This window comes from Gadus morhua, chromosome 2 (genome assembly GCF_902167405.1).
Source record: "Gadus morhua chromosome 2, gadMor3.0, whole genome shotgun sequence".
Taxonomy (NCBI): domain Eukaryota; kingdom Metazoa; phylum Chordata; class Actinopteri; order Gadiformes; family Gadidae; genus Gadus; species Gadus morhua.
The window spans coordinates 251,587-262,264 of NC_044049.1; the positions used below are offsets into that span (position 1 = coordinate 251,587).

General features: G+C 51.4%; 2 protein-coding genes across 5 annotated transcripts in view; both read right to left on the reverse strand.

Annotated features, from left to right (window-relative positions):
* Positions 1-410: 410 nt before the first annotated feature.
* LOC115529488 (butyrophilin subfamily 1 member A1) lies at positions 411-6,316 on the reverse strand. The gene is made up of 10 exons (XM_030338259.1): positions 6,209-6,316; positions 4,692-4,780; positions 3,829-3,927; positions 3,039-3,140; positions 2,813-2,947; positions 2,492-2,629; positions 1,960-2,011; positions 1,808-1,834; positions 1,626-1,652; positions 411-1,526 (listed from the first exon to the last, which is right to left on the reverse strand). Exons 2-10 carry the CDS (start codon positions 4,749-4,751, stop codon positions 964-966), a joined length of 1,203 nt encoding a protein of 400 aa, XP_030194119.1. The 5' UTR covers positions 4,752-4,780; positions 6,209-6,316; the 3' UTR covers positions 411-963.
* A 3,028-nt stretch (positions 6,317-9,344) lies between these two features.
* The window catches only part of si:ch73-364h19.1 (uncharacterized), a 9,055-nt gene continuing 7,721 nt past the window's right edge, over positions 9,345-10,678 (reverse strand). For all 4 annotated transcript variants that reach the window (XM_030345157.1, XM_030345163.1, XM_030345181.1 and 1 more), the window contains one exon: positions 9,345-9,671. In XM_030345157.1, coding sequence (XP_030201017.1) covers positions 9,486-9,671 — 186 coding nt within the window. In that variant the 3' untranslated portion in view covers positions 9,345-9,485. The remainder of the gene's footprint in view (positions 9,672-10,678) is intronic.

Sequence of the window (10,678 nt, forward strand, 5' to 3'; positions counted from 1 at the left end):
GTGATTGGACGACTGGTCCTCATGACGTTACGAGACCCTTTTACTGGTGACAGAACAAAGTAGAATGCTACGACAGGCCTGATACTGCCACGTTTTCATTCAGTCAGTCTACCACTTTTCTTAATTTATTCAAATGCAAATAGTTATGCAAATACATATTTTCTACAACTACATCTCTGGCAGTGTAACGTCTACATATTATATCCTTTCCCCTTCATCTAAATGTATTATGTTAGATATAGGTAATATATTATCATTTACCTGCTTAAAGATGATATATATGAGGATTTTTCATAGATACCTCAATGAAAACATGAATAGTTTGAGAGGTGCTAGTGATTGTTTTATTTCAACAGCTAGTTATCGCTGGTTAGTGTAGTTAAAAAAGACCAAAAGACCAAAAGACCACACAGAATTCACATTCATTGTTTATTTCTTATTCACAGAAAGTGCATTGTTACTGCAGGGTTAATATTGCACAGTATGTGGTATGAATACTCAAGTGTTCTTTACATGTTATGAAAATACAGGTACATGTATTTGATGGACGTGTGCGTGTTGGTGAGTGAGGAGGAGGCTCTAGCAATCAGGGTCAGTGTTTGGGTAAGGTTTAGGGTCAGGGTAAGGGTCAGTGTTTGGGTAAGGTTTAGGGTTAGGGTCAGTGTTTGGGTTAGGGTGAGGGTTAGGGTCAGTGTTAGGGTCAGTGTTTGGGTCAGGGTTAGGGTGAGGATGAGGGTTAGGGTTAGGGTTAGGGAGGGTTGGCTTAGGTTAACGGTTAGGGTAGGGTTAGGTCAAAGGTTAGGGTAAGGCAGCGCAGGGGTTACACAGAGAAGCAGCTCTATCTTCTGGCTCGACGGTCTTACAGCAGTGGAGGGAGGGGGCTACACCGAACGAATACGCTAAGAGTCACGTTGTCCTACTGGAGCATTGAGGGGGGGGGCGGTCCTCAGAGGGGGCGGGGCCTCAGGCCCAGAGGCAGGAGGCGGGGCAGAGGCAGCTGGAGCGGCCCACCGGCGCCCGGATCACCAGGTCCTGGACGATCTCCACCGTGCCGAAGAGCGGGAACAGCTTCTCGCCGCCGAAGGCCTCGTTGTAGGAGTAGATGTGGGCGCGCGTGTCCACGTCGTAGAAGGACAGCTGGCCGTGGTCGTGGTCCAGGTGCACGCCCACGCGCCGGGGGATGAGCCCGGGCGGCAGCGCCGTGTACGGCACCGTCAGCGCCTTCAGCTCCGTGCCGCGCTCCAGGCGCAGCGTCAGGTAGCCCGTGTCGGTGTTCAGGGAGCGGAAGCCCTTCCGGAGCGCCGACTCGCGGGCCACGCCCAGCCGCCAGTCGCGCTCGCCCACCTCCACCTCCCAGTAGCGCCGGCCGGAGGAGAAGCCCTCCGCGCCCACGGCGCACCACCAGCCGTCGAAGCGCTGGTGCAGGTTGGCCACGCCGCTGCGCTGGAACCCGCAGCGCATGCGCTTGTCGTTGCCGCTGATGACCAGGTCGGGGTTGGCCGAGTCTAGGTCAAGGGTCACCTCCGCTGGGGGGGGGGGGTGGGGGGGACACGTTGGGTCAGAACCACGCCGCCCCAAACAGCAGCTCATAATCATACTGTTATCATTAACGAGGTCAGCAGTACCTGCGGAGTCGGACATCCACTCCCAAACTGCAGCGGGAGGAACAGAACACATCGTTAGTGCTGCCCTGTCACACGGCTCTTTGGAACATTGTGGATTAAACCGAAGCTTATTGGATGAATCCTAATCGTTAGTTTGAATCGATAAGTCATATCAGTGTCCCTGCTCAGTGGCGTTCACTCACTTAAGTGCGGAATGTAGCGGACGGCTCCTGGTGGATTTAGAGAACGAAGGGCAGAAAACAGAGGTCACAATAAATGTACAGAAACCAGAACACGGCCCATCCAGTACCCAGTATACCCAGTATACCCAGTATCCCGTCAGTCCTCTACACACCGATTTGGTTGGTCCTTTGTTTCCAGATGAACCACTGCTGTGGAATAGTATCCTGCAGGAAGACACGGGTGACATGTTATTGATTTCAACGACTGCAGAATAAGACTGCTGAGGGGGCTGCACTGTGTGAAGGGTGACAACGGATTGGGATGGAAAAATACACACGTTGTTTCCTTTTAATCATTTACGCTTCGTCTCCTATTCCTTGTATTGTCTAACCACCCTAGCTGTTCCTGTGTTAGCTAACGTTAACCTTTGACCCCGGGGTAAACGGGTCACATTGAGCAGGGATCCCTTATGCATTCCTCTGCTTGAGGAGAACACAGGCAGCTCTGTCCTTGAGGTCAACACCTCCCTGATCTGGTCCTTCACAGTGCATTGTGGGGGGGGGGGTGAAACAGTTTAAACAGCTCTGTGTACCTGTACTCTGGGCTCACTCGGCGACAGAGACTAGTGTGTGCAGACATTAAAATAGGTTCATTGTCTACAGCTGTTGTGTTCCTCTCGGTCTCCAGACGTGTCGTCTCAGCACCTTGTCCAGGCTCTGGCAGATCAGGGTCCACATCACCAGCTCCATGGCCGTCAGGAGGGTGGGCATACGCCCCCATCGCCACGCCGACTGGAGGTCCTCCAGCACCTTGGCCACCGGCTCCCCGGGCCACACACTCTTCTGCACACACACGCACACGCACGCACACAGACACGCACACACACATACGTAGGAGCAGGGCAGTTAGTTCGATGGCTGACTGAAGCGTTGACCTCAGGAACACCTCGCAGCGGACGGTTTGGGAGCCTGATCCGATTACATTGACCGAGGTTCCTCAGATGACGAGGTGTGGGGTCTGCTCACCTCCGGCTGGGCCCGCAGGTCCTTGGTCCAGTTGGTGATGATGGTCTTGGCCTGCTGCAGGCCCTCTTCGTCGTAGAGGTCCTCCTTACTGAGCCGAGGCATCTCTGGCCAGCCGTCGCTCTGCAGGGAGCTCTTCTGGAGGAACGGGAACGGTTCCACAGTTCAGATAAAGGAACATTTGCTGAACACATTCTACGGTTCTTGTTCTCCTTCTCTAATCATGCACCTTGCTCTCCAGCATGAAGGCCCACTCCAGGATGAAGGCCTTGCAGCTGATCACGGGCCAGACGTCCTCCTGGTTCCAGACCTGCTCCAGTACCCCGGACCTCTGAAGAAGAGCCAGGAACACAGCATCAGTGGTAAGCGTTCTACTACTGATCTAGTAGTCTGTTGGGCTCTCCTAGTCTGGCTATTGCCAGACCAAGCTCAATCATAGACTGAGCTGGGTCTGGGGAAGCTGCTGTCATTTTCTTCAGCACCAGAGGCGTGATCAACGGGCCTCGTTCAACTGACTCTGTACGCGATTGGCTGCTTGCCGTTGTTTCCCTGTGGTCATTATGTAAAACCGCAAAAACGTATCGGAGGCAGAAAGAAATGTATTGCTCTTCTCCAGACCCTGGTGCAGGGCGAACTCAAACCGCCGGCAGAACGGGCGGGGCTACAGAGTCCAGGGCTCTTCTGGATCTGACCTTCAACTGGACAGTTGAACACAGCTAGTCAATACTCAGATTAGGGAATAATGCTTTGACATCGTTAACATCATGTATTCAGGAGCTGTAACAGTAGCATCCGGTAATGCTATAGTGTAGCGTATTGACCCCCAAATAAATGTTACTACTTCAAAAATATGGAATCACTGAAACACCACGCATCTCCTTAAGAAGATGACCTTTAGACGTTGAAACAAACAATCAGTTCAGAAGAAGCCATTAGAAAGGCAAAATAATTATAATAATGCAGTAATACAAATAAAGTGAAACAAGGTGATAGTATGAGAGCGCGCCCTCTGCGTCCACCTGGCACACGCGGCTCAGGTCCCGGGCCAGGTCCACCACGAACAGCTGGTCCTCCTCCAGGGGCTCCAGCTTCTCATCCCTCGCCCTCCGACGGGACTCCTGGGGAGAGAGGGAGAGGGAGAGGGGGAGGGAGAGAGAGAGAGAGGGAGAGAGAGAGAGGGGGAGAGAGAGAGAGGGGGAGAGAGGGGGAGAGAGAGAAAAAGAGAGAAAGAGAGAGAGAGAGAGGGAGAGGGAGAGGGAGAGAGAGAGAGAGAGAGAGAGAGAGAGAGAGAGAGAGAGAGAGAGCGAGAGAGAGAGAGAGAGAGAGAGAGAGAGCGAGAGAGAGAGAGAGAGAGAGAGAGAGAGAGAGAGAGAGAGAGAGAGAGAGAGGGAGAGAGAGAGAGAGAGAGGGGGAGAGAGAGAGACAGACAGACAGACAGACAGACAGACAGACAGAGTGAATAAAGGAAGTGACTGGGGTAAATGGGTGCGTCCTGCTGTAGTAACCTACAGAGGACATTGCGATGGGATCAAAATGCTTACACACTGTTTTACCGCCTGTGTAAGCAGTTCACCGCTACATCCTCTGCACCTCATCTAATATTCCTCCTCACCCTCCCTCTGCGACGGCCAGCGGATAAAGGCTGGAGGCTAGTCGCTAAACCCCTGTTAGCACTAACAACCCCTATAGGACGTAGATACCAAAACCAGCCTCCATTTTGATTCCCATTGATCTTAAACCCGATGAACCCAGTGTGTTAATGTGTTAGTGTGTTTGTGTGTTAGCGTCTTTGTGTGTGTATTTGGGAGTTTGTGTCTTTGTGTGTGCGTGGATTTGCCCGTGCTTGTGTGTGTCGTGGCCGCCTCCCCGACGGAGGTCCTACCTTGAGTTTGGCCGTGATGTTCTTGGCCGGCTCGACCATAAAGTGGAAACATTGCATCATCTTGGCTCTCGGGCTGGGGGGGGGGGGAGCTGGGAGAGAAGAACGTTCAACGTCATGTGATCAATAATGAATGAATGAAAAGGTAAGCAGGGTTGGATCGTCTGAGAGGTTCTAGAGTCTTGCTCCTTTAAATTAATATAACATATCAATACAATCAACACCAGAGCTCGGTCCAACACCGTGTGCAGTGTCCTCGTTGTAACTCATAAGCCAGGGGCCAGGTTCAGGGTCATAACTAAATAACAGAAGGAACATCGTAGATTCAGGTCAGTCGTTGCCTAACCTAGTAATGAAATAGTTATCAGTGAGAGGCGGGAGGCAGACTGAGGTTGTCCCTGAGGTTTGGACACATGCACTCACATACGTTATCACCACACTCGCTCTCTCACTCTCTCACACACACAGACACGCACACACACACAGACACGCACACACAACCCCCCAGTGAGCAGGATGTGGTCACATGAGGGCGGAGGCTCCTGACTCTCTCCTCCTCGCTCCTCTCTCCTCTCCTCCACTCTCCTCTCTTCTCCTCTTCTCTCCTCTCGACTCCTCCACTTTCCTCCTGTCTCCTCTCCTCCTCTCTCCTCTCCTCCTCCCTCCTATCCTCCTCTCTTCTCCACTCTCCTCCTCTCTCCTCCCCTCTCCTCTCCTCCTCTCTCCTCCTCCCTCCTCTCTCCTTTCTTCTCCTCCTCTCTCCTCTCCTCTCTCCTCTCCTCCTCTCCTCCTCTCTCCTCTCCTCCCGTCTCCTCCTCTCTCCTCGTCCTCCAAGGTTAGGTCAGGTTCAGCTCTACGTCTGACATTATTTCGTTTGCAGACAGAAAACACGTCTATAAAGGTCTGTCAGTGCAGCAGGAGGAGGTGTGGTCGATCTGTTGGCTAAGAGGTGAAAAACAAACCCTCTCATTGGGTTTCTACTGTCAAATGACACATAGGTCAGTTATCATCCAACGCTGGTACTTAAGGAACATATTTAACCGTATCAAAATCTGCTTTATATGGCTGAGCCATTGCGATGGTGGTCAGGCCTACGGTCATTGCAGAACATCATTGCATCTGGAAAATAGAGTTCGATTATAAGTGAGCATTTCCCTGCAGTGTTTCACTGCCTGTAAGGCTATCTGTCTCGAGGGAAACATGACTACGCAGGATTCCCGGTGACAGACAGCGGATCAGGCGCTCCACTGCGCACCAGGTATCACCAACCTGCAGGTTGCATGACTTTGCGGTAGGATTTATTGACGCAGTATTGAAGCCGCATGAACTGCAATACCATTTTCATAAAACAATCTATAGACATGTTATTACATATTGGCAATCAAAATCTGTTATATAGTACGATGACTCAAAAACTAGATTCGAAATCCGATTGCCATATTAAGCCATAATCAATCAAAAATATAACCTTCATACTGATTATATATTTGATTGTGCAGCCATATGATGCTCAACACTACCTTTGTCAGAGCTTGTGCTGCGAAGAGTCTGTGTCCTCCTCTCACGGAAAGAAGTTGCCGCCCGGTGCGTGTGAGGGTATATACTGCAGTGTCTGACCTTGTTTACATACAAGACTTAGCTACTTATGCTCGGCGGAGTTCGGCTGTTTCCGTCACTGAAAGGTGGACTCTGACGGAGCGCTCAGGCGGCCATGTTTGTGAGGGACATTATCGTGGGAACGAATAACCAGACTGATAAGGGCTGTATGAGAAAGAGGATAACGCCGTTATCCTCATTCTCATACAAGAGAAGCAACACGTATTGCTCATAATGTAAATACATAAATAGGACCTTATATTTTTGAGACGTTTATTATTTTTTTCTTACCAAAACCTTGAAGTTATCTACTACCCCCTGCTGGTACCTCACTCCTCGTCCATCGGCCGGGCCCTTCCCCAACGGCAGTCATGTACCTGCAGCACTACGCCCCCTGGTGGGGTAGTGCCGAACAGCAAAATGCAATAACTGACATTGATTGAGTTCAGCAATGAAGTCTTGCTGTTATAATATCAGCACTCAATGCATCTTGTCCAATCTAATGACCTGGTCGGAACAAACTGTTGTATGATTCTGATCACAGTTTCCTGTTACAGGGTAAGTAACGAAGGGGTAATAAGTAGTGTAACAACATGTAACAGCATGCAGGGCTACATGTGAGGCTTATGTAATAACTCTACGGAGCACCATGTCAAACAGGGCTGTTCAGGTTAAGGGTTAGGGTTATGGTAAAGGGTTATGGTTTAGGCTAAGTTAGGAATAGTGAAAGGGTGAGTAGGTGACCTGGGTCAGGGTAGAACCGTTACTAGTAGGCCTACAGTTACAGCTGGCCTGGCCTCCATTCCTTCTTATACGTTTCATTTCAGGTTGCAAGGACCCTGTGAAGCTGAAGTGTTATTTGTACGTCTCCCACAACCTGGTTCCTCGAGTAGGTCACGTCTGTCTGTCAAAGTAAAGGTTTCCATTTGTTATTTCCTTTGTGATGTTAAACAGTAGGCTGGGGATGTTTTCCACACTTGGTGAGATACCTGTGGACCTCAAACCTCTCCTCAGTTCTAGAGAAGGGTCTAACCTCACACAGGAAGGAGACCCTTCTTCTGTTAAAACACTACAGACCCGACAAGTACCAGCCTGTCCGGTTCTACAGGCCCTTAAACCATCTCATATAGGAGGGAGAGAGATGTTGATTTATGAGGCCTTCGGGCCTGGTGATGCCGTAACACGGTCGGCCACTGGGAGGTGCTGGTCGTCAATCTTGTGTTCTTACCGCTAAAGAAGCGCTGTAACTACAATAATGATGATCCTATCAGAAATACGGGATCTGTTGTAAACATTTGAAGAATAATCGATTCGACTTCTCCTTGAAGTATCAGGGCCTTTTAATCAGTCGTTGGCAAGTAATCCTAGATAGACCCTCTATTTTAAATATATTCCATTAGTGTCTGGAAAAAGCATTGCGTGAAATGATAAACCGAGGGATGTGTATGCAAGAGCCCAATGAATTAAAACAGACGACAGTAGGTCAATAATAGCACTTCAGAGGAGGCTTCTGGCCACAAGACAACAAAGCCTTTCACTGTGTGGCGCTTAGAGAGCAGTTCAAAAATATAGTAGAAATCTGAATACAAAGCCCTTCTGTGACGAGGTTCAAAAGCGACCAATACTTAATCTTTTCCCCTAATTAGTCGTTTACAAGTTAACGACCACATGATCTACTGCCCCACTTTGTGTCGCGATTTATAATGAGGAGCGGAGCTCATCCTGCTAAAGGGATTACCGAACAGAGACATGTTGTCTCTTTTCATTCACTGAAGACTGACGGGGTCTCGCCGCGGGGTCAACCGAAGCCTCCAGCTGTTCGCACTCCAGCTGTTCAGACTCCAGCTGCTCAGACTCCAACTGTGGGACGGCAGAGACTCTCTCCCCCTTCCCGCTACACCTCAAGGCGTCCCTTCATTTGTTCAATATAATAAAACGCCAAGGAGGAATAAGAATTCATCAAACGAGGTCGCCAGGTCGCCATGTCGATGACTCGCAGAAAGAGGGGTCAGAATGCGACGCTCTGACGTCGTCGGTGACAACAGTTCCGCTGTCGGCCACCAGAGGGCAGCCGTCCGGCTCGGTTCGGCGCAAAAAAGAATAATACAGGAAATATCCAACGAATTTGTGTAATATAAATATTTTAAGGCAATCATAAACATCAACACTCACAGTATGGGCATTATAAGGAACTGCACATACACAATCATTGTCCTTTGCGATTCGACCCTGCTGGCCTATCAGTCCTGTACTAGCCTCCAGTTTCAACAAATCCAGAACATTTTGCGGTGGTGAGAATCCCTCAAAGAGCTGCTGAGTCCTCCCTGACGCCCGGCCGTGCCTTCTGACCGTAGAAGAGCTTCCATCCCTGACTTCATCGAGGTGGTCGTCCCCCTGTTACAGATGGACTTCTATACCCTGGTTAAAACAGTCATCAACAAATACAGCACATTATCATACAAACGTTGCATAAGGGACGTTACCCAGCACATATTCCCTATAAAAATTAAAGTTTTTGGCATAATCGTCTGACAGTGAAGCTTAAACCCTGTGAAGGTCTCAGTGGGGGGGAGGGGGGGTGGACCACGCTTAAAGACACAGTCCCATTCGCCCGACCTCGACGCGCACACAGCAGCGAAAGCCCCTCTTCATTTGGTGATGTCGCTTCCTGATGAATTCAATCGTCCCAATCGTCATGGCCCCCCATCCTGGTGGCTGATCCACTAGGTGGTTGCCAGGTCACTCTGCCCCACTCTGCACGGGGCAGCGGTGAATGTGAGTGGAGTCCGTGAGGCCGGGCAGCCCTGGAGCCGTCTTTGGTCTTCAGCCCAGCGGTGATCTCAGAGGTCCTCGTTCCTCCGTCCCTTTGGGTCGTAGCGGAGTCGCTCCACCAGCAGCCGACCGCGTCCGCAAGCTAGCCTCCTCTCATCGCCTCGTGGTTCCTCCTGTCCTCCTGTCCTTCTCTCCTTCTGTCCTTCTGTCCTTCTCTCCTCCTGTCCTCCTGTCCTTCTCTCCTCCTGTCCTCCTGTCCTTCTCTCCTCCTGTCCTCCTGTCCTTCTCTCCTCCAGTCCTTCTGTCCTCCTGTCCTTCTCTCCTTCTCTCCTTCTGTCCTTCTGTCCTTCTGTCCTTCTGTCCTTCTCTCCTCCTGTCCATCTGTCCTTCTGTCCCGCTGCTCCCCGTCCCTCCCCAGACGGAGGCCGGTCAGACGGGGAGGCGGAGGTCGCTGCCGCCCTCGGTGGCGCCCGGCGGGAGGGGGCGTGTCTCGCCGTGAGGGGCGGGGCCTCCCGGCGTGGCGCCCGCGGGCTCGGCGGCTTCCGGGACGGGCAGCAGGATGTCGTACGGGAGGGCCACGGAGTGGCCGACGCTCTCCTCGTAGGTCGGTGGCGGCTGGGGGAGGACAGACGGACAGACAGACAGACAGTCAGACAGACAGACAGACAGACAGACAGACAGACAGACAGACAGACAGACAGACAGACAGACTTCGTTACAAACTGTAGACGGACATCAAGCAAATAAGAAACAAACCAATCGTTTCTGAAGCACGTTTCATGTGCCAGGGCCTGTTAGCATCTCGCTAATTTAATTTAATGAACAACTTAATACAAACACACACGCACACACACATACACGCACACACACACACACACACGCACACGCACGCGCGCACGCAAGCACACACACACACACACACACACACACACACACACACACACACACACACACACACACACACACACACACCCAAACACACACAGTACAATAGACACATGCTGACTCATGCTCCTTCCCTTACAAAGTAAACAATGCGACAACAGAAACTGCAATATCAGAATGGAAGCGCTCTGGTGAACAAACAGCAGAACACGACCTCTCGTCTGCGTGGCCTCACAGAGACATCAGCCCTCAGAGTCAGACGCACACGCTCGTACTCTCTCGTGTACACGACGTACACGAGAGAGGAGAAAGGAGGGAGGAGAGAGGAGAGAGGAGCTGTTTGCTCTGCAGCAGCTGCTCCTCCTGATTGATCCTCTTCTCATTATCCTGTTTGCTGGAGCGTCGCGCGAGAGGGATCGGCTCGGTGAAAAGATCAACAGCAGCGGGAAAAAACCCAAACAACCCGGATAGCAACCAGGGGGGTGGGGGTGCGAGGGGGGGGGCTCTGACAGCCTGATGGCGCTGATGAGGGGGACGCTGTGATGGTCCCGTCGGCCCCCGCGGACGGAGGGCGGCCTGTAATCTGCGTGTTCTCTTCCTCTGAGGCTCCGGCCTCCTATGGCGTTTCATTACCCTCTCGATAAATGATTAAAAAGAGATTCCTTATCCACACGTCACCCGGCGTGAACTTATCCACACGTCACCCGGAGGAGATGTGTGGGAGAACGAAGTGTCCC

What these genes read in the sequence shown, in the direction of transcription:
- LOC115529488 (XM_030338259.1), bottom strand. Translation starts at nt 4,751, where the DNA reads ATGATGCAATGTTTCCACTTTATGGTCGAGCCGGCCAAGAACATCACG. An exon ending in CCTTCATGCTGGAGAGCAAG is followed by an intron (nt 2,948 to 3,038) that starts GTGCATGATTAG and finishes CCGTTCCTCCAG; the next exon opens with AAGAGCTCCCTGCAGAGCGA. An exon ending in GTGGATGTCCGACTCCGCAG is followed by an intron (nt 1,527 to 1,625) that starts GTACTGCTGACC and finishes CCCCCCCCCCAG; the next exon opens with CGGAGGTGACCCTTGACCTA.